Raw genomic sequence first — 23,777 nt, forward strand, 5'->3', positions numbered from 1 at the left:
CCATTGACACTGAATGTCAAAAGAATCTAGAAGCCTGAATGCCTTCAAGCTTCAGAAAAAAATCAAATATTAGGTTTCAAGATATCTACTCTACAGATTTTGGATACTGATTAAAACTTTGTCATCTTTTTATTTCATCATTCATGGCTGTCTAGGACACACTGTACTTGAGTGACTTTGCCTGTTACACTAGAGCTCAGCCACCTCATTACATCTTGGAACCTGGAAGCTGGAGTCGGTCACCTCTGGTGCACCTGCCTGCAGTGGAGTAGAGTCCTCTTTAGCAATGAATCAATGCAGTCAGCCTTTGTGTGGATTTATGGAAGCCTGAAACAGATCTGCCTAAACAATATGAGTGTCTAATCACTACAGAGCTCTTGAGTGCACTTTACTACTTTGTTCAGACCCTGAGAGCACTGCTGCACACGTTACAGGTTCGTTTCAGCATGACCGAGTTCCAGGAGCACAACACGCGTTACTCACGTAGCATGGGACAGCTTCCTTCTGCGATGAGATGCATGCAGTGATTGCCCTACGTACCGTACATGAGCCCTGTAGAAGTCTGTAGGACTTACTGGGACAGTGTGTGTTGTCCAGTGGTCTTTCAGCCCTAGACAACTGTACCCTTGTCCTCCGTATCTGACATAATGGAGAGGAACGGGACTGCCTCCCATGAGACAGCATGTGTAGCCTGGTACCCAATATAGAGTATGGGATGTTCCCATGGGGACATTTTAATAATCAATCTTTTTAGAATGGTGGCCCAGGGAGAGAGTCACATGTGCACCCGAACGGTAGAACCCGTTTTACAGTGTAGTGATGCTAATCTCCCAGCAGAACAAAATCTAACCAGAGAAAAAGCTCTGGTCTAATTTGAACTGTGTAGCAAGCTCTCTCTTCTCTCCTCTCTCCAATACTAATATCCAGGCAGCTAGGCTGCTTATTGGGCTTATTGGGCTTGAAAATCCCAAAAACTCATCTGCAAAGTATATTTCTCATCTGCCAGTAGCCATGTCACCCTGCAACTCACAACTGGCAGCCCCCCACTAAAGCTCAGCAGGTGTGAGCCTGGTCAGTACCTGGAGGGGAGACCTCCTGGGAAAAACTAAAGTTGCTGCTGGAAGAGGTGTTAATGGGGCCAGCAGGGGGCGCTCACCCTGCGGTCTGTGTGGGTCCTAATGCCCCAGTATAGCGATGGGGGACACTATACTGTAAACAGGCGCCGTCCTTCGGATGAGATGTAAAACTGAGGTCCTGACTCTCTGTGGTCATTAAAAATCCCAGCGTGTTTCTCGAAAAGAGTAGGGGTGTCCTGGCCAAATTTCCCATTGGCCTCCTAATAATCCCCCTCTCTGAACTGGCTACATTACTCTGCTCTCCTCCCCACTGAGAGCTGATGTGTGGTGAACGTTCTGGCGCACTATGACTGCCGTCGCATCATCCAGGTGGGGGCTGCACATGGGTGGTGGTAGTGGGATTCCCCATGACCTGTAAAGCGCTTTGAGTGGAGTGTCCAGAAAAGCACTATATAAGTGTAAGCAATTATTATTATTATTTCAACCAGACTTTATGGTTCCACACAGAATCCTGTCTCTCTATTGTGAGATATTCATTGAAATATTTCAGTCCTTCATGTGAGGATCTTACATGCTCTCTTCACCTTATTTGGTTTTAAGACCCTAACTAAAACAAACTCAGGAATATTGTTTTTTATTAATTATGCTGTTACTCTTTTTTTATATAACTATAGGCCAAACATTACTTTGTCAACAAAGTGAGTGAAGAAACTGAGATAAGGAGAGCAGAGTCAGAAAAGTGAGTACAGAATGACTGGTCTAGCAAAGACTACCTGGAGAACCTGAACTTCACTCCAGACTCAACAGCATTTAGAATTATTATATCAATCCATCCATTTTTTAACTGCTTCAGCCAGTACAGGGTTATGGGAGAGCCGGAGCCAATCCCAGCAAGCAACAGGTGCAAGACCTGCCCAGGCACACACCCTGGACACCCAGTCCATCACAGGGGACACACACACTCACGGCAGGGCCAGTTTTCCCAGAATCCAGTTCACCTACCAGCATGTCTTTGGTACCCCAGGAGTTGAACCTCTGGCCCAGTGTTGCGTGCCAGCAGTGCTCACCAAGGCCATTACCGTCTCCACAGCCTCGTCAGAAGAGATCCTCCGTAACGTATTTGAGAACGAGTGCTCTCGAATTGAGTCCTACTTCCAATGGCCAAGCGACTCAGCTGCAGTCCCATCCAAACTGGCGACAGCTGGCTTCTTCTACACAGGTGAAGAACGGTAACTCACAAATCTAAAAGCAACAGCACTGTCATCTGGCATCTGTGCTCACCCGATGTCAAGCTTTTTATACATATCAGTTTAGTAGCAATTTTGTTATTTTTTAATAGAAACACTGGTGTGCTTATCCCATATATGATGTGGTGTTGCCGGGGGAAAACAGGTGTAAAAGAGATGTAACTCACACCACACTGATCTTCTTTGTTCTTCGTCCGTAAGTCTCTCCAAATCCGTTCCGCAATCCGTTGCCAGTATCCTGAAACGATCCAAATTCCCAAGTCTGTATGTCCACACTACTCCGCGCCGTATCCAAGCCGTAATCCTTAATCCTAGTCAAAAACCGTATTCAATAGTCTGTTTTTCTTAAATTCCTTCCAGCACACTCCTAAATCTCTCCTTCTTTTCGAAACGCTTTTTCGAAAGCTCATCGCTTCTGGGGGATTTATATCCTGTTTCCTGATGTAGTTCAGCTGTGTCTCCTTGTTTCGCTGCATAGGCTTTTCCCAATAGCAGGTTAGCTGGTTATCCTGGGTGGCCATCTTGCCCAGGTCTATATCGAGTATTTTCAGTGTTTCGTTCCGGAAATACCGGTTATAAATGACCCTTCCCCGGGTCCTCTTACAACGATCACAACTGATTTTTCTAAAGTCTGCTGTTCTTGTCGTGTTTTTATCAGTGTTTTTGTTGTGGAATTAGTGGACAAATTTAATTTCGGTGTGGCTGGTAATTTTAAATCAGTCAATCAGTCTTTTGTTTTCTCTGGAGCCCTTTGTAAAAATGTCACAGAGTGCCTTACAGATTGCTATAGCAGGTAAACGGCACCTGACCATGTGGCCAGGAAAGAGGAGAAAACAAGCCCTCCCCCGTGGGTGACAAGAAACCTCTGGAGGTCCCAGGCCCCAGTGGCGACATCACCCACCCCTCCTTCCACTAATGTTTTTTTTTATACATTGATTATCTTGAATCTGGAAAACCTGTGAGGTCCAGGGCTGGTTTCCTGGGTCTGCCAACGTGGGTGCAGTATGCTCAATGTTGTGTTCTTGCGCTGGGATCCAGGCAGTGGGAATATTAAATGGTGAAAGAGCGCATTGCAATAATGGGCGGGTTTGTGAATTGTGACAAAGGACACTTTTTAATGTTTTCACAAGTACTGCACATGCGAGTCATCTCCAATATCCTCTAAATCCAACCATTAAGTTTGTTTTTACAGCAGTGAAACAATAAAAAAAAACTTCTGATAGCACAGGGTTATCTCTTAGATTGTTTCAGGACGTTCTACAATTAAGTGGTCCTGTAGCTAAAGACAGTGCCCCCAGCAGTTATTTTGTAATTTCTTGGGTCCACTATGTAACCGCTGTGCTCTGCTTGGTCTGTTTTTAGCAGATCACTTAAATAAAGGGGCGGTAGACCCTTAAGTGTTTTGTGAAGCAGAAGAAATGCTTTAAAGTCTGTATTGTTTTTTTTTTAATTCAAGTTGAGAGACACGTTTCAACATTTTGAACAGGGTGAAGTCAGGATATAGTGCAGTCTTCTGTACCAGACAGCAGCAGGTTACAACAGTCTGGTCTTTGTAGAAAAAAGTCAATATTGTTAAGATCTTTCTGATGTGTAGATGTAACTTGAAAATGTATCTAGGTGACGAGGAAACTGTTCAGTGTTTTCAGTGTGGTGGGAGGATTTCACATTGGCCTGGAGGAGCTGATCCATTACAGGAGCAGCAGAAGATCTTCTCACAGTAAGTTATTCTTCCACAGAACAGATTTTTTAAGTTGCTAAGAGTCACTGAGTTTGCTCAAATCAACCTGTTGGACACCTGCAATAAAACTTCTAACTGCAGTTATTAATGTCCTGCAGCACTGAATAGCATGAGCTATTTTCTACAAGTTTTCACTTTTAGAGATGCATATTTTCATTGCGCAAATCAGTCTGTGAGCTTGAGAATGGAAGCACCTAGACGTATAGAATTTTAGATCTTTTTGCATATATGTGCAATGGTATTGAATTTCCTCAGGAAGGATTTTTAAAGTATCTTTATAAGGTGTCAAGATATATCATTAATCTTATGTTATTAATACACAAATAAACGTCTGCTTTCAGATGCCAATATGTTATTAACATCAGTCAAAATCCTCAACAAAGTGAGACTGCAGTTAGCCTCAAAAAGGTAAGGGTTTGGATAGATTTTAAAACTTCCACCTTTCCATCTTGATTATTCAGCTCTGATCCTTGGAGTGCTATCTGTTTCAAGATTGCTCAGAATCAGCTGGAGCACTAAAAAGACCTGAGAGTTACTGAGATCAAAGACCTAGAGAGGAAAAAGGAGGGAGGATTAACAGATGACTTCTGACAATTCAAAAATGGAATTGTTTCCAACTGCTTGTTTTCAATTCCTCACCCTCTTAATGATCTTAATGACTGAAGCCTTAATTTAAATAACGTGTTGATTCATTGGAGTATTTTTAGAAGTTTTATTTTTCTACCCCAAAGTTTGGAATTTGAGATTACTTATGAGTAAGTGTTAAAAGCGACCAGACATGTTGTCATTTCAAATTAATCCTATTGCTGAGCCAGTAAAGGATTCAAGTGTGTAACTGAAACAAAATCCAATTCCAACCATCAGAACAGTGATTGGAGAGTGATTAGAGAACCTGTCTTGATTTAAAAACTTAAAACCTCAATCAGAAAACTTTCTTCCAACTCATTGCAAAATTCTATGAAGAACAGGAACACAAAGATGTATGCAAAATCCAGCTAAATAATAATGATAAATGATGAAAAAGCTAGAATCACTATCAGGAAAACAGGGCATCAGGAAATTTGGGGGATTTTCCAAGACATTATTTTAGAGGCATCAGGCATGAAGACCAAATACTGTAAATCACTAATCTTAGAGAAAACATCAGCTATCACTCAGGAAGTGAAAGTGCATGAACAATTGGAGGTATCAAGTGATATCATGAAAGGAAGACATGAAAAGAAATATTGGCACAAAAGTTTCCCAGATATCATCAGTGATTTCAGGGCTTTATTTTACATTAGCATTTTAGAAAAAAATCTAGGAAGCTAGTTGTCTTTCAGTGTGTACTGGTGTTGTAAGATGACCAGAGGAAGGGTCATCCAGGACAGGTATTTCAGGAACGATCTGCTCACTATACTTGACTTAGACCTGACCAAGATGGCCGCTAAGAGAAGTCAGCTGACCCGCAGATGGAAAGAGCCCAGTTCACAGAGTGGAGATCCAGGAGCTTTGCTCTGTCTCTAAGAGGCTGTGAGGAAGGAGAAAAGGGGAAGATGTGACCTGAGTCCAGGCTGTTCTGTCTGATACTATTCATGTAGCAGCACTGATTGTCTGAATATACTCTGGTCCTGGATTGTCAGGATGGAGATGAGCTTCTGTCTGTTCAGGAAGGAGGAGTTTGGGTAAAGTACTGAGGGACTCAGAGCTCTGTGTGTGTCTGAGCTGTGAATCTGACTGAGAGGAGATAAAGATTTTTTTTTCTGCCTCTGAGAAGTCTTTTCCTTTGCCAAGCAATGTTTCATCCCCTTCAGATACTCTGCACAGACTGTCAGAGGGAGAGGAGAGGAGAGAGAGAGATGGACAGATAAGAGCACACACAGCGAGAGAGACTGGATGGGGGAGAGAGGAGAAAGAGCAGGAAGACAGTGCAGGTGTTCAACCACATTGTGACCACAGGAGACAGGAGGCTTTTCTCAGCTGCTGAGGAGCTCAGTGCTCATGGCCACTCAGGCTCAGAGGCTCTGGCAGCAGTCAGGTCTGAGAGCTTCTCCTCATACTGACACTAGAGCTCTGAGAGTCAGCCTCCATTCTGACAGGAACAGCCCCTCCTGTTCAGCCCTGAGAGACACACTGAGAGAGCTGTGTGGGGAGAAGACCTGTCACCCTGTAGAGCTCTGAACACTGGACTCTCCTGTGTCTCCCTGTGCAGCACTGGAGCTCTGAACACTGGGCTCTCCTGTGTCTACCTGTGCAGCACTGGAGCTCTGAATACTGGGCTCCCTGTGTGTCTCTCTGTACAGCTCAGCTCTCAGCTGCCTCATCACACTGACACCCACAGCCTCACAGTACAGCCTGGCTTCCTGTGCTGGAGGAGCTCGGAGGAGCACAAACCACAGACTCACTGCAGAGCCTGACCTGTAGCTCCAGTGAAGCTCTGCTTCAAAGCACCGTTGTATTAACAAGGACTAAACTTTGTTTTTCATAATTTTGTTGCTTTTTCAAATTTGAAACTGACTCCTGCTCTGCGGCTCCTGCTGCTGCAGCTATTATGGTGAAGCTGTAACACAGAACTCTGCTATATTGAACAGGAGGATTTAAATACAGCATAACTACTAATACTACTCCTGCTACCACAATTGCTGCTGCCGCTGATACTACTAATATTTTACTGATGCTCCTACTGCTGCTACTACTACCTATAAGAAAGGTGGAGGAGGTGAGCTGTGTCCTCACTCTCTTCAGCTTGGTGGTGTATCAGTGTATCAGTATCAGTTCAGCTCCACTGTGCTGTTAGAGAGTCTCAGTCATGCAGTCGGCTCCGCACAGAGAGACACTGGGGCCACAGCTGGAGGGGCTGGAACATCTGTGTGGACTGGAGCTGCGCAGGGACAGACTCAGGGTCTGAGGGACTCAACTGGAAGAGCTGCTGTCCAACAGGCTCAGTACATAGGGGGCAATTACTGCTGAGCTTTTCTTTCTTTTTCATTTAAACTATTGATCTCTGATCACAGTCACAGGACAGCCAGTTCTCATTCAGTCCGCCTTGTCTCCATATTCCTGTGCTGACCTGAATGACCTTACTGCCACCTTGAGCACAGGCTCTCCTCACACTGCCCTTGACCAGGACCAGAAGACATTACTGTCTGGAGACACAACAACTCTGTGACTCACTGCAGGACACCAGTCATTGGACACTGCCTGACACTGACAGCAAGGCACACAGGACCATATTCAGGACACCAGTCACTGGACACTGCCTTACACAGACAGAAAGACAGGACCACATTCTAGACACTTCCTGATACAGACAGCAAGAATTACAGGACCATATATACATAATTGATTATCTTGATACTGATTTAAAAATATAATACTTGTCTACAATTTTTTTTTAGTTTAATATCTGATCTCTTCCTGCCCCTGCAGCACCTGTAGCCCTGCTGTCTGTATCTGTATCTGTGTTTCCTCCAGTGAGACACAGAGCTGCTCCTGTCTCTCCTCCCGTCCGCACTGCTGGGAATGTCTTCAGGAGAGGAAACAGTGATGTGGCTCTGATATATTTGGAGAAGACTGAAAGGGCCCTGTCTGATTGGCTGTCCTGCCTGTGTGAGAGGTTCCTGCTGTCAGTCTGAAAAGGCAGTGCTGTGTGTGATTGGCGGGGCGGGGGGCTGTGTTGTTACTGGGGGTCCGGGGTGCGGAGCAGCAGCTCAGTTGCCCTGTTGGCTCAGGAGTGAAGACAGGGGTCTCAGCTGCGCTCTGTCCTGATGACAATGGAGAGCTGCCTGTCCATCTTCTCTCTCGCTGTCCTGGTGCTGCACAGCTCAGCCAGTAAGTGACCAGTCTTCTCCTGTCCAGACAGACAGACAGCAACTGGAATTAAATTAAGTAAAGTTTTGATGTAAATGGAGCAATAAGTGGGTTGAACAATTTTTAAATGTTAATTTTACATTCAACTTTGTGGGTATTCATAAAAAATATTATAACTGTATTTTATCTTGGTCTGTAAGTAAGGAAATATAATTAGGTGTGTCTAAATATAATTAGTTGCTTTTAATTTTTATTGGATTTTATTAAAATATTCTTAAGATTTCTAAACATTATATAATAATAATGTTTTAGATGGATAGAGCAGAGGCTGGCCATTATCACCCTCTATTGATAATTTGTGAAAACATGAAGTGTATTAAATCTTTAAAAAGTTATTTAACTTACTCGTTACTGTAATAATAAACTTTATATATAAGTGATAATCTGAGTGATATGCTGTGACGTGAAAAAGTCTTCATTTACTCGAAAACAAAAAAAGTGTGAGCAATAAAAAATGTTTCTAGAATAATATCATATTATACAGGATGATTCAGAAATACCCTGGGTTGTTTATTGTTTTATTGTGATCAATTCTGACTCCTCAGTATTGTATTATTACAGACTGGTGCATTAATAGAGATACACGTCTTTTTAAATAGTGAATTATTATTGAGACTGATATTAAATTATTACAGACTGATGTATTAATAGATATACAGTAAATGTGTCGTCACCACCTAAAGTGTTTATGCTAGAGAATTAAGACTGGAGTTTTAATGCTGTCGTTATACTGTATCTTTGGCGTACTCAAACAGTCCAGGTTTCTATCGTTAGGCTGTGTGATATTCAGTTGCTGTGAAAACAAGTAAAAAATGATAGAAAGTCATGAGTGTGAATTCTTCATTTTAAAGGCATACAATTACATTTTGAAAATGTAAAGCATTTTTAGTCATAGGACAATTAGCTCTTGTATTTTTATACTGTGAAAATAAAATTGATATATGTATTACTTGGTTCATAAAGCCCAGGTTTGCTTGTTTTCACATTGAAAAGCACAGGCTGATAAACGTTACATTCATTATTGGTTTATAAGCTATAAAATGAAAAATATTTACAAAATTATAGAAATTCTTAGTATTGTAGGTGTATTATTATTAACTGGGGTCTCATCAGAAACTGAGGTGTAACATTAATAATTTAACAGCTACAAGACATTGTGGCATTACTGGAGGAATTAAAAAATGGTAGTTGTGTTTTGTGTTTATACAGAATTTGTCTATTATTTAACAGCTGAATAATTTAATTTGTGTTTTTAGGTTAGTTATCCAATGACAGGTTTTTTTTTTGTAAATTGTGAAGTTTTAATAAGAATGCTTTATTGTTTTTGACTACATTAGAAATCTGAAATTATTATCAAATGCAATTATATAAGTATGAGTAATACAAATTAAATATTTCATTACATGTTATCATACAAATGCAATATTTAAAAATTAATTCGTAATCACAGGACTCAAGTTTAGATTTTTGAGCAGTTGCTCAGGACAACATCACAATAAATGTATCTGTGTCTATTTGTTAAACCTGTCTAGTATTTTTGAAAAATGTTGTTCTTTAATATGATTTAATCAGATAAGCATGTGTTAAGTTTAGATGTTGGAAGTTAAAGGCTAGAAAACCATTGTCAACAATTCACATACAGACAATGGGAATATACGCCTCACATACATTTCAGCACAACATGTGAAGCACAGGTCAGCCTCTGACCACTGTAGTGACCACAGGTCCCACTAACACAGTAACACTGGTCCAAGGACTTGGAAGCCACAGAGTAAGTACAGTCATTGTCCAGTATGGTGACAACAGCATCCTGGAACCACTACAGTCATTACAGCCACTGCCCACCGTAGTGAACACAACATGCAGAAGTGCTTTTCTGTTTAATTTAAAACTCAGCTTTATGGGTATTCCTTAAAATTATAATCGATTTTATTCTGGTGCTATAAATAAGGAAACATAATAAACAATTTGCAGTATTAACAAGAACTTCACCTCTACAATTAATCATAATTAATTGTGATTAATTGTATCATCAATTTCCCTACGGGATTAATAAAGTATTATCCATCTATCTATAATATTAATTCAGTTTATATGTTTTTTAAACTATTTTCTATTAATGCTGTATTAATAGTTTTATATGCAGTTATACACTATTACACACAACACAGACTAAGGATAATGTTTTTTAAGTACTAACATATAATTATTATAACTATTAATATTGTAGATATTTAGCAACCTTATCAAAACTGTTGTACAACTTGACAATCCCTTATCTATTACCATAATAATAAAATACCAAATTTTGTTTGTAATTTGGGTCAAGTGCAAGGACTTGTGGAAATTTTCCCATTTGCAAACAAAAAGGAATACAAATGTTTTAACAATAATACAATGTCTTCAAAATATTTACCAGGGGTTGTTTATTTCATTGTGCTCAATTCTGCCCTCTCTAAGGGGTATAACAGACTAGTGTATTAACAGAGATCAGAGTGTTTTTAAACAGTGTTGTATTGGTCTGACTGATATTTTATTTTGCACACTGATGAATTAATATGTTTTATTAAAGTAATTAATTGATGTGTTATTAAACACTGGAGTATTTTTAGACTAATATTTTAACTGAGATGTGTTATTAAATACTAGAGTATTATTGAGACTCCAGTATTATTACTATTGACACATTTTATATTTACTGTATTATTAAAGTAACATTAATAATAATAACATTATAACATTATGGAAGTGTTATTAAAAAATAGAGTATTTTGAGAGAAGGTGACAATTTAAGTGCAAAGAACTATTACAGACAGGTGATCAGAGATAAAAGTATATTTAAGGCCCGTCTCCGATTAAAAAAATAATATTAGTAACTCGGGCCCTATTGCAGGTGAATGTGCTAATACAAATAGGAGTACTGAAGGTAAATGTATTAAAATATTTTTGATCCATGGTTATTTTTGAGAATGATTACAGTAGTTTTATATACTATGGTAATTATATTACAGAAGGATCTAACATTATAACATGATTGAGGACAAGACATATAGTTGTGTTTATTTGTTATAACAGTCAAGTTCAGGTAGTAAGTATTTTTATTGCAGTGTGTTGTAGTTTGATGACCTGAATCCATACTGGGTGCTTTTAGACAACAGTGTCCAGTTTCAGTAACAACACAGGAGTCCTGAGGCAAATCTTAGTTTTTTCAACTTTAAACAAAAGTCTGGGATCTGTTCAGACTGAAGTTTTATTTGAGAAATGTGTCTATTATGTTGAAAGAAATGTGTATTTGACCTGGAAGTCCTTCATTTTAAAGTGATAAAGGTTTAATTCTTGTTCCATGTTTATTCTGCATTTGACTGATATTTCACAGCTAAATGAATTGGTGTTTGTAAGTCTTAGATAACTAATGATAGGGATCATTTTTCTTACATCATGGAATTTTAAAAAAGAATGATTAATAAAAATAACCTGTGCACTGTGCTTTTAGAATATATTATTAAATGCAACTATAATTCAATCTGTGAATTATGGATTAAGATCTTGAGAGGTAAAAGCTAGAACACATTGTTCACATATATATCATGTTATCATAGTAAAAATCATATATGAATAAAAAGTAGTATTACAATGAATTGTAGTATATGATAGAAAAATATATTTCACACTCCAAACTGTAGGTGATTGAATATTTAATCAAAAAGAACAAATCTAGTTACTGTAAATGTGCCCTGGACAGTAAGTATAAACACTTCACGTACAGACTGGGCTGGGACTGACTCGCGTCAACAGCAACATTCCCTCGAGCGCTCACCCTGATATTCAGACTGGGTCAGGACGTCTTTCAATCAAGCCTTCAGTCTTTCAATCAGGCTCCCAGTCACGCTAATCACCTCTCTAATTGAAACTGTTCAGAACACCGAATCTCCATCATAGAGCTAAACCTTTTGAACCTGGCGATCACATTCCTCTCATAGTCAATTTTTACTCTGATATTTTCATATCTCACTGCTCCTGCTCTTCGATCCTGAAATATTTTCTCTGTTTTAATTTTTTCCCTTTTCTGCTCCGACTCGCCAGCCTCTCTTTTCTTTATTTCAGCTGGGAGACAGGCGTCCCTCTTTATTTTTTCTTTCTGCTCACCTTTTTCATTCAGCCCAGCAGCCTGCATTCGATCTGTTACTCCCTGATCATTCAAACTCTGAAAGAGCTCAAAGTCCCGCGCCTGGGTTTCAATTATATCTCCTGCTGCAGATTTTCCAACTTTCTGCAGCATTACACTTCACATATTTCCACACAAGTTGTGAAGCATCCATCTATTAAGAAAAGATTTTATTGATTCTGTTTTGGATTGTATAACTTATTTTCAAAGTAGAATGTTGAAAAGACTTATTAGTGTTTAAATCTCTTACTTGATACAGACATGCGGTCAGTATCCACTGTTAAGTACATGCAGGGCCTGAGACACAGATACACCAGATACACCAAACCAGGTTTCAGTGATTCAGTCTTCTGGCACCACAGCCACTGTCCACTGTACTGACCACAGCCCCCAGAAACACAGGAACACAGTCATTACAGCTACTGACCACTATACTGACAACAGCTTCCAGAAACACAGGAACACCATCATTACAGTCACTGACCACTATACTGACCACAGCTCCCAGAAACACAGGAACTCCGTCATTACAGCCACTGACCACTGTACTGACCACAGCTCCCAGAAACCCAGGAACACAGTCATTACAGCCACTGTCCACTGTACTGACCACAGCGTCCAGAAACACAGGAACACAGTCATTACAGCTGCTGTCCACTGTACTGACCACAGCTTCTAGAAACTCAGGAACACCATCATTACAACCACTGTCCACTGTACTGACCACAGCTTCCAGAAACTGAGGACCATAGTCTTTACAGCCACTGACCACTGTACTGACCACAGCTCCCAGAAACCCAGGAACACAGTCATTACAGCCACTGACCACTATACTGACCACGGCTCCAGAAACACAGGAACACACTCATTACACCCACTGTCCACTATACTGACCATGGCTTCTAGAAACACAGGAGCACAGTCATTACAACTACTTTCCACTCTAATGACTACAGCTCCCAGAAACACCGGAGCACAATCATTACAGCCACTGTCCACTGTACTGACCACAGCCCCCAGAAACCCAGGAACACAGTCATTACAGCCACTGACCACTGTGCTGACCACAGCAGAACAGCCCTCTGCAGTCACACAGTGATATGGACAGAGAGATATATAACAGGATCCGGACACAGGTGTGTGGAGGGAGAAGTGAGATGGGTGCTGGTGGACTTCCTGTCACTCCACTGTCTCTTCTTCCCCATGGGAGGGACTAGCCATCCAATCAAACAGGTAAAACAAAATAAAAATTTCAGGTGTGCTTCTAAAATGTCTTAGTATAAAAATATCCTGTAGACATCTTGATAAGTTTTGTTTCTCTCTCTCTGCAGGCAGTGGTAATGTGAGACTGGTGAATGGAGTCAGTCCCTGTGAGGGCACAGTGGAGATATATCATGGTGGAGAGTGGGGAACAGTACTTCACTATGGCTGGGATCTGAATGATGCTACAGTGGTGTGCAGACAGCTGGGCTGTGGATCTGCTGTTTCAGCACCAGGAGGAGCTCACTTTGGACCAGGGTCTGGATCAGTCCTGCTGGGTTATATCTCCTGCAGGGGGTCAGAGTCTGCGCTGAGGGACTGTGGAAACACTGAATGGAAACAGTATGGCTACCCTCATACCTATGATGCTGGAGTGAGGTGTTCAGGTAGGAGACAGACTCTTTCCAGTCTCCATCACTGAGGACAATTAAAACTTCTCCACTGATCTAGAGTCCATCATCATGATCCATCTGTCCATCCTCCCATTCCCACTGCTCCTGTCCTGCTGAGAGCTGAGACAACACTCCTCACTGTCATTGTGTGTCTTTTCTCCTTCTGGATTGTATTTCCTCCAGTGTGTAGAAAACATATTGAAAACTGTCTGAAACCCCCAATCCCACCTGTATGCTTTCTGTTAGGTTTTACTATGGACAAATAATGAGGCCAAAGGAAAGTCTGTAAATGTACAGTATGTGACCGTTAGATCTGTCGTGAACAAATGTATTCTTGGTCTTGATTTTGAAAACTCCAGTTTGTCCTCCTTGAAATTCACCAGCATCATTTTCACTCACAGTTCTGCTGAGTCTCTCTCACTTCTCCCTTTTCTCTATTTAAATTCAGATTCAAAGAGCTGTATTGATCAAAGATTTACAGCATTGACATTGAACATCAGTTGCTCTTCTCTGACATATTTACAAACATTAGAACAACGATCGCATTCTGTGAGATTGAGTGAAACAAATTAGTTACAACAATATCTAAAAACTATAGAATAAAAGCAATATGACTGATATGTATTCTCAAAAGACCTATTACAAAGGAAAGGAGATTTCTCAGCTTCCTGGTTCATTTAGTAGTCAGTATTGATCCAAGGATCTCATCTACTGTTTCTTCAAGAAAGCTGGGATATCTGGGTAACTTGTTCCAAATTCCTACAATCCTTTAGCAAAGGGGCACTCAGTTCTCAGTGTACATATGTAACCTTTTTTAAATATATATGAATACTGTCATGGAAATATAACTATCAAGGAAGCCACAAGAGAGAGTTCTCAACTGAGTAAGGTCTTTATTTCAATATTGCAATATTGGGAGCCCTGCTGCCACTTCGCAAAGTGCAACCAGAGACTCAATTTGTTACAAGCAGTACAGGGTTTTTATAAGACGTTGCACTGTAAAAAAGTTCAGCACTTGGTCCCTTCTAAAACTTCCCCTTTCTCTAAGAGAAAACAGATTACATCATAGAGCGAGAGAAGAAAAACTAGATTTGTTATTCAAAGCTTATCAGTTACTTTCAGCTAATTCTAATGACCCAGACAGCATATATTGTTTTGGTACATTGTCTTCTAAACTAACCTAAACAGTGTACTTTGTTGACAAACTGTTTTCTAAAATTCTGCACGTATTGTAGCACAGCAGTTACATCCTTGAAATATATTATCTAAAAGCACCAATATATTTTTTTCAAAGCTCTCTACATTTTTAAGAATCAATTTACTTATTAGATTTCCACTTCAATACATTCACATTCTTAGAAAATAACTAAACAATCTGATATAAAACTCTGTTTCTGTAGGGAAAAATGTCCCTCTCCCTCTGTTCCATGTCTTCCAGGGGAGCTTGTGTTGAGCTTTCAGAAAATAAAAACACTTTGTAAATCAGTGTCAAACAGCTCTTTGGATAAACACAAATACAGCCTTCATTTCCAAAGTAGTGTTTCGTTATTTACAGAACAATAAAAACAACCCAAGAACATAACCAAAAATGTAGAAGCTAAACTTCTGAATGAGAATCTTCACCTGAAGTAATACAACAGGCAGTTAAGCCGCTCACCAGCTCTGTTGCTCTTTAAAATCTCTCTTAAAAGTGATCAGTCCGTTCGTCTGCTCCCATCTCCTCTGGGTGAACTGCTTCCTGCTTTTAAATCTCACCTTACAGGTGACTGAGGATGGCTGATCATTCTCCATGGATTTGACAGGAATCACAAACTTGTCCTGTCTCCACATGCTCACCCCTTTACAAATCACAAAAGAATATATAGGCACTTTACCTGACTGGTCAGGTACTGTGATCTCTGTTACTGTTTTGATATTCCAGCTCATCGAGGGGTCAGACTGGTCAAGGACAGTGATCTCTGTTACTTTGTTCTGATATTCCAGCTCATCTAGGGGTCAGACTGGTCAGGGACAGTGATCTCTGTTATTGTTTTGATATTCCAGCTCATTGAGGAGTCAGACTGGTCAGGGACTGTGATCTCTGTTATTGTTTTGATATTCCAGCTCATGGAGGGGTCAGACTGGTCAAGGACAGTGATCTCTGTTACTTTGTTCTGATATTCCAGCTCATTGAGGAGTCAGACTGTTTAGGGACTGTGATCTGTTATTGTTTTGATATTCCAGCTCATCGAGGGGTCAGACTGGTCATGGACTGTGATCTCTGTTATTGTTCTGATATTCAAGCTCGTTGAGGGGTCAGACTGGTTAGGGACAGTGATCTCTGTTATTGTTCTGATATTCCAGCTCATCGAGGGGTCAGACTGGTTAGGGACAGTGATCTCTGTTATTGTTTTGGTATTCCAGCTCATTGAGGAGTCAGACTGGTCAGGGACTGTGATCTCTGTTATTGTTCTGATATTCCAGCTCATCGAGGGGTCAGACTGGTCAGGGACTGTGATCTCTGTTATTGTTCTGATATTCCAGCTCGTTGAGGGGTCAGACTGGTCAGGGACAGTGATCTCTGTTATTGTTTTGATATACTAGCTCGTTGAAGAGTCAGACTGGTCAGGGACTGTGATCTCTGTTATTGTTCTGATATTCCAGCTCATTGAGGAGTCAGACTGGTCAGGGACTGTGGTCTCTGTTATTGTTCTGATATTCCAGCTCATCGAGGGGTCAGACTGGTTAGGGACAGTGATCTCTGTTATTATTTTGATATTCTAGCTCATCGAGGGGTCAGACTGGTTAGGGACAGTGATCTCTGTTATTTTTTTGATATTCCAGCTCATTGAGGAGTCAGACTAGTCAGGGACTGTGATCTCTGTTATTGTTCTGATATTCCAGCTCATCAAGGGGTCAGACTGGTCAGGGACAGTGATCTCTGTTATTGTTCTGATATTCCAGCTCACCGAGGGGTCAGACTGGTTGGAGGCAGTGATCTGTGCTCTGGGAGACTGGAAGTGCAGCACGGAGAGACCTGGGGCTCAGTGTGTGACTCTGACTTTGACTGGCAGGACGCAGAAGTTGTCTGTCGAGAGCTGTACTGTGGGGTTCCCTCACAGGTGCTGAAGGGGGCTCATTTCGGGAAGGGGGAGGGAGAGGTCTGGACAGAGGAGCTCCAGTGTCAGGGAAGTGAATCTCACCTGTCCTTCTGTCCAAAGTCCTCCACAAAGACACAGAGCTGCACCCATGAGAACGATGTGGGACTGGAATGTTTTGGTAAGAGGAGAATAATTCATTTCATTTTGTTTTGAATGGAGCTCAAAACTGAAGCTTAGAAGAGAAACAGATGAGTGTTGCTATAGCTCTGTTTCAATGCTGGGGATTGGTGTTTAACACTGAAAATTCAATACGCTGATCTTCTGATCAACAGTAACTTAATTATACTTTAAATGACCACCCTTGCTGATGAATAAAGTATTTCAGATTGAATTGGATTGAACAGTAGCACGTTAGTGAGGTACTTGTAGGACAGTAATTTAAAGCTCAGGATTGTAAGGAAAATGGAAGGTGTGATTGAGGGTTATTGCTGTTGTTGTTGTGTTGTGAAGCTGTGTCTCTGCTCTCTCCCCTGTCCTATCTGCAGGATACACAGAGTTCAGGCTGGTGAACGGCTCAGACTCCTGCTCTGGCCGAGCGGAGTTACAGTGGCTCTTCAGGGACTGGGGAACAGTGTGTGATCTCTACTGGGACCTGAGAGACGCTACTGTTCTCTGTCAGCAGCTGGGCTGTGGGGAGGCTGTAGCAGCGCCAGGACAGGCCTGGTTTGGACAGGGCAGTGGACCAGTATGGGCTGATGTGTTTGAGTGCCGGGGCAATGAGAGCCGTCTCTCACACTGCGCTGTGTCTTCATGGGGGAGAGCAGGGTGCTCTCATGGACAGGACGCAGTAGTCATCTGCTCTGGTGAGAATTGGGTGTTTAAAACACAGTAACACCCCCTCTACTTAAACACAGCAGCACACTATTACAGTAGTGTGTACATCTAATAATAATAATAATTGCTTACACTCATATAGCGTTTTTCTGGACACTCCACTCACCACCACCAATGTGCAGCCCACCTTTTTTCAGCATTTATTTCAGATCATTACACAAATACAGTGAGGACTAAAAATCAGTTTTATATTTATATTCAGATCACTAATGGTTATAAAATGATCTAAAATACAGTATCCAGTAACTAACAACTGTCTCATTTAATTAGTTCTTTATCCCAACAACTAATTCACCAAGAGGCTGAAGAAAAAGCAAGAGTCAGATAGTGAAGATTTATAAATTGTGTTTCTCAGCCCCACACATAGCTGACACTCCGCTGGTGAAACATCACTCCTGTGGACAGAAATGAGAAAAAATATATTCCTTAAATGATGTTGTATAATTAATATAATAATTATATTAAATATAATAATTAGAGCCCAATTAAACAGGAGGCTGAAGAAAAAGAGTCAGAAAATCAAGGTTTACAGATGTTACAGCTTATCCCCTCACACAGCTGAAATGATCTCCTTCCATCTCTTTTACAGCCTCAAAAATCAACAGAATTTCACCTGGAGCAGGTAAGGAGAGAATGAGGACTGTCTTTATCACATTAGTGCTGTTTTAATTGTAGTTTTATTCCTGGTGTTAAATTGCTCATCTGACACACAGCTCACACTCTGATTTCTCTCTGTGTGTTTGACAGGTTTCCCGTCTTCAACAGTTCCTTCCTCACTAACACCAGGTATGAACTGGCTCTTGTTCTGTATCTACAGGGCTCTCAGTGTGTTGACATCTCTGTTGCTCAGTTCTATCCTAGACTAAGCTGCAAGGCAGCAGGTGTGTGTGTGTGCAGTTTGCTCTGTGTCTCACACACACAGTCTGGGTCTTTGGGATCTACAGCAAAACATGTGAAGCTATTGTCTCTGTGCCCAACAGTGGATCACAACAGTAACACATGTGGTATAGTGCTGATGATCAGCACGGAGTCTGTTACAAGTATTGGATATATTAAATTAATCAAAAATCAAGAAACACTGTACTTGTACTGTATCTGTTCAGGTGGGTAGCTCCGTCAGCATGCGTAGGCTGCAAAGGAACAAGTAAAAGGTTTATTTCATGCTGAAAAAAAAGAAGAAAGAGAACACAACGTTTCGGCCATGGAGCCTTACCTTACCAGGTAAGGTACCTGGTATCTTACCAGGTAACATACCTTGTCTTACCAGACACCTTACCTTACCAGACACCTGAAGAAGGCTCCACTTGTTCCTTTGTACTGTATCTGCTGTGCTTGTGCTTGTACTGTATCTGCTGTCCCCAGTGGCAAGAGGTGATGTTCAACTTCTAACAGTAGACCGTCTCTACCTAGAGGTCATCATTGTGATATCTTAGTACTGCACTGACTTCTGACCTCTGACCTCTAATTGTCTGCTCCTAGGCCAGCTGTCCATCAGGCTGGTTGGAGCAGGAGGCGACTGTGCAGGGAGGCTGGAGGTTTATCACAGTGGCTCCTGGGGGACAGTCTGCGATGACTCCTGGGACCTGGCAGACTCTCAGGTGGTGTGCAGGCAGCTCCAGTGTGGGGCGGCCCTCAGTGCCCCAGTGCCAGCCTCCTTCAGCCACGGGACTGGACCCATCTGGCTGGACGAGGTGGGCTGTCTGGGGAATGAGTTGTCCCTGGGGGAGTGTCCCTCAGCATGGTGGGGACAGCACGACTGTGGACACAAGGAGGACGTGAGAATCCTGTGTTCAGGTAGGGGAGCTAACTACAATTATTCTACAGTTACAAGGATCCAGATTCTTTAATCCCACATTGTTAGAACCATATGACTTTCACCTGGAGTGTCTTGATTGTTTTAACAAGCTGGATTCAGGATTTTAAAACGAACATCTGTATTTCAGACACATTTGTCACCACTCATTCACACTGTTTTGCAGTAAACAGATAAAGAAATTCTGGCACTGAAGCTGCCAGCTTCAGAAACTCCCCTCCAGCAGCAACTTGAATATGTTGTGTGGACAACTCATAGTCTCTGTCCTCTATGATCTCTAGGACTCAATCTGTAAACTCTCCCCATCAATTTGACCTGTTGTCCTTCATCCTCAAATGTTTCATCTTGATTTGATCCAGGAGTCTTTTACTCTTGGTGTTGAATGTCAAGCCAATCTGCAAGTTCTCCTTTTACAGTGCTGCCTCAGTCACCCTGACTTGTGTTGCTGCTGAATGGCCAAGGTGATCGGAATGATGCTGCTGATTTGCAACATTTAATTAAGCTTACAGTCACCTAATTGTTCAGCATCATTTCTCATCTCAGATAGGGCTCCATGTGTGCTGTTCAGGTGCTGAAATCAACATGAATACATACTCCTGGCACCTTTATGTCAGCTGTGTGATTGTAAAGCTGTCATTGCATGAATCCTGAAATTACTGGAAGTACACAGCAACTGGGACTGTTTACTGGTCACATTGTTTGCCTGTTGTTTCTTACCAGTTCAGAATGAAACTCAGGATTTGTTTCCTTTGACTTTCCCTGATGTCTTGGCAGATCACACTCTACTGAGACTGTCTGCAGGCTGTTCAGGACAAGCAGAGGTTTACTATAACGGCACCTGGGGCAGTGTGTGTCAGAATGGCATGACTGACTCCACAGCTGCAGTGATCTGTAAACAGCTGGGCCGTGGAGACAAGGGCACCGTCAGAGAGACAAACTCCAGGCTGAGCCCGGATCCCAAATGGCTGGACTTTGTCTCCTGTCGCAAACACGACTCCACCCTGTGGAGGTGTCCCTCCCCCGCCTGGGGTCAGAATGATTGTGAAGACCGGGAAGTGGCTGAGATCACCTGCTCAGGTACAGAGTGAAGAGTGATGCTATCTTCCTCTTGAGCAGCTCTACAGTGATTGTCTCGTCATGAGCTTTCAACAGAATTCTTAGCAATGTATATCCAAACAAGTATAAAAATAAAGGAAATACTATTGTTGTTCTTCACTATTTTCTGTGAGTTTGATTTTGTATATGATCATTAAGCTTTGAAGGTCCTAGAAAAGAAGCTGACAGAAGCACTCCAGCCCCTCAGGAAGAGCAGCCTCAGCGGTACTGCCCAGGTGAGTTCAGTGTGTAAAACAATCAGAGAACTGCAGCCCTGAACTGAGGAACAGTAACCATACAGCTCTCTTCTAGAGCCACTCAATACCTCACTGATCTCTACTACAGTCACTCAGTAACTTCTCTGCTCTCTTCTAGAGTCACAGAGCTGAGGATGCTCAGTAACCTCACTGTTCTCTTTCAGTCCCGCTGGCTCTGGCCTGGTTGGAGGCACTAACTGCTCTGGCCGGGTGGAGCTGCAGTATGAGGGCTCCTGGGGGACAATCTGTGACGACTCCTGGAACCTGCAGGATGCCCAGGTGGTCTGCAGACAGCTGGGCTGTGGGGATGCAGTGAGTGCAGCAATAGAGGCCTCATTCGGACCAGGGAGTGGCGCCATCTGGCTGGACGAGGTGAACTTCACCTGTGGGACTGCTGTCACTCTGGACTGAATCAGAGTGACTGTCGGCACAAGGAGGATGCAGGGGTTACCTGTACAGGTGAGGGGAGTCTTAGCACTGTAGGTGAACAAGGTAGCAGATTGATGGAGAAGATACACTGAAGTTACACATATTCTATAACTGTTTAATATCTAATTGAACCAGCTAGGATCATCAGTCATAAAACTAGGATGTTGTGTAGCTCTGTGTGTGTGAACAACACAACTCTTCAATTCAGAACCTGACTTCTTTCATCTCTGCAATCTTACGTTTTACCTCAAGAAATAAATATATTTTTTATCAGCTCCACTGTAGATTCAACTTGCTGTAAAACCAAAGGCAAAATATTGACAGTTCTCGTATCTCTTTCACAGGTCTTTCAGAGACAACAGCCAGTCCAACAACAGCTACAGGTGAACAGAAATCCTTCTTGTCATTGATAACTCCCGTCTTTCTGTCTCTTCAAATTCCCAGTGTAGCTGTAGTGTCTCCTCTCCTCTCTCAGTGTGAATATCAGTGTCTTTTCAGATTCTCAGTATAGCTGTAATGTCTCCTTTCCTCTCTCAGTGTGAAGATTAGTCTCTTCAGATTCCCAGTGTAGCTGTAGTGTCTTCTCTCATCTCTCAGTGATTTTCTGACAGTGTTGATGTAGCATCCTTTACAATTCTTTGTTGAGATGGGTTAACCCTGAGGACCTAACACCTCCTGATGGGAAACTCAGGGACTTTAATGTGTTAAAGCCTGTATGAGCCCAACAGCACAACTTGTCATCCCTGTTCATCTCCTGCCTCCTTCTCCCTCAGGCAGCACCAGGACAACACCCCAGACACAGCCGCTGGGAGGCCTGTCCGTCTCACCCCTGGCCTTCCTGCTGATGGGGGCTCTGCTCTTCGTGGTGCTGGCCCTGTTAGTGGGGCAGCTGATCCAGGACAGGAAGCTGAGGAAAGGTAGAGAGGGAACTTACCCTCCACATACTGACCTCTATTCGTCATTACTGTCACACAGAACTGATCTACATTGAACTTCAGTAAACAATCTTCTCTAAATGTTCAATTACATTTTGTCTAATTTAATGTGGATGTTGGATGTGAACAATTTAGTATGGTAGAAAAAAACAGTTGAAATTTAGGAAAGAGTGTGTAGTGTGCTCTCACGAGGCACCAGTTCTGTAGGGTTTGGGCATTTACTGGGACAATTATTAATTGTAGCCGTAAATCACAAAATGATTCTTTTAATGGCTTTAGAATCCAAACATGCGATATAACTGAAACAACGCACACACACGGATACTAATACAAAAGACATATATTCATTCAGTTACAAAGAGTTACCTATATCAAGAGGACATACGTTCAGTATATCATTCATTTAGACCGTTTCGTAAGTGAACTTGGTTACAACTTCTACACTAGATAGTCAAAACAAGTGCATAACTCTTAGGAATTAAATTGATATCAACTGGTTGGGATAACAATTGAATTCTCAAGCAGTAATGCAGTGAAGTTGAATACCCATCCAATCTTTGGGGATTCAGATCTCCTGCAGGCACAAAGAAATAGTTGCAGGCTTGTTGCTGTCCAATCTGCGCTCTCTGGCTCCGTGCCAGGCTGTGCTGTGCAGCTTGCGACGGTGCGCTGCTGATGCTCACTGACCCGCTAGTTAGTTTTGGCTGAAACTAGCAAGAGTTTGTGCACAGGAGAAAAGATGACTGTGGGTCCCAGCAGGTCAGGAAGAGGACCGCGGATTGGACAGCAACAAGCCTGCAACTGCTTCTTTGTGCCCAGAGATTGGATGAGTATTCAACTTACTGCATTACTGCTCGAGAATTCAATTGTTATCCCAACCAGTTGATATCAATTTAATTCCTAAGAGTTATGTACTTGTTTTGAGTATCTAGTGTAGAAGTTGTGACCAAGTTCATTTACGAAATGGTCTAAATGAATGATATACTGAACGTATTTCCTCTTGATATAGGTAACTCTTCGTAACTGAATGAATATATATCTTTTGTATTCTGATAACCCTCACGATAAGATCTGTTAGGTTTATATGCATATTTTATGTATTAATGAATGTATCCTTTTGTATTAGTACCTGTGTGTGTGCGTTGTTTGAGTTATATCGCATGGTTGGATTCTAAAGCCATCAAAAGAATCAATTTTGTGATTTACTGCTACAATTAATAATTGTCCCAGTAAATGCCCAAACCCCTACAGAACTGGTGCCTCGTGAGAGCACACTACATTTCTTTTGTTTGTTTTTATAGTCGTTAGAGCACTACAGGGATTTACCTAGGTTCCTGGAAGACTTCTCGTTTTGTGGTAGTTTTCGGGTTACAATTTTTTTTCTATTGATAGGACCCTACGCTATACTGTGGGACTAGTTTACTTTAGTTCTTACATTCTACCTGAAATTACCTCAAAAACTAAAACTCTTTTTTTCTATATTTATCTACAGTTGCTTTCCAGACACCACAACTATTCACGGTGAATCTTATGAATGCACGCCTTTA

The 23,777-nt window shown here is 41.7% G+C and overlaps 1 protein-coding gene across 1 annotated transcript; it reads left to right on the forward strand.

Annotated features, from left to right (window-relative positions):
• The first annotated feature begins 446 nt into the window (after positions 1 to 446).
• Positions 447 to 22,296, forward strand: LOC148824848 (scavenger receptor cysteine-rich type 1 protein M130-like). Its single transcript, XM_088926173.1, has 13 exons — positions 447 to 483; positions 2,137 to 2,295; positions 13,407 to 13,721; positions 16,671 to 16,985; positions 17,353 to 17,670; positions 18,260 to 18,323; positions 18,449 to 18,582; positions 19,181 to 19,495; positions 20,289 to 20,591; positions 20,769 to 20,845; positions 21,137 to 21,251; positions 22,069 to 22,212; positions 22,271 to 22,296. The coding sequence occupies exons 1-13, from the start codon at positions 447 to 449 to the stop codon at positions 22,294 to 22,296; spliced, it is 2,322 nt and encodes a 773-aa protein (XP_088782299.1).
• Positions 22,297 to 23,777: the final 1,481 nt, after the last annotated feature.

Source organism: Atractosteus spatula, chromosome 10, assembly GCF_055471065.1.
Source record: "Atractosteus spatula isolate fAtrSpa1 chromosome 10, fAtrSpa1.hap1, whole genome shotgun sequence".
Classification (NCBI taxonomy): Eukaryota; Metazoa; Chordata; class Actinopteri; order Semionotiformes; family Lepisosteidae; genus Atractosteus; species Atractosteus spatula.

Coding starts and splice junctions, on each gene's coding strand:
- LOC148824848 (XM_088926173.1), top strand. CDS start 447: ATGACCGAGTTCCAGGAGCACAACACGCGTTACTCAC. Junction 16,986..17,352: donor TGTGGGACTGGAATGTTTTG/GTAAGAGGAGAA, acceptor TCCTATCTGCAG/GATACACAGAGTTCAGGCTG. Junction 22,213..22,270: donor GGACAGGAAGCTGAGGAAAG/GTAGAGAGGGAA, acceptor ACTGTCACACAG/AACTGATCTACATTGAACTT.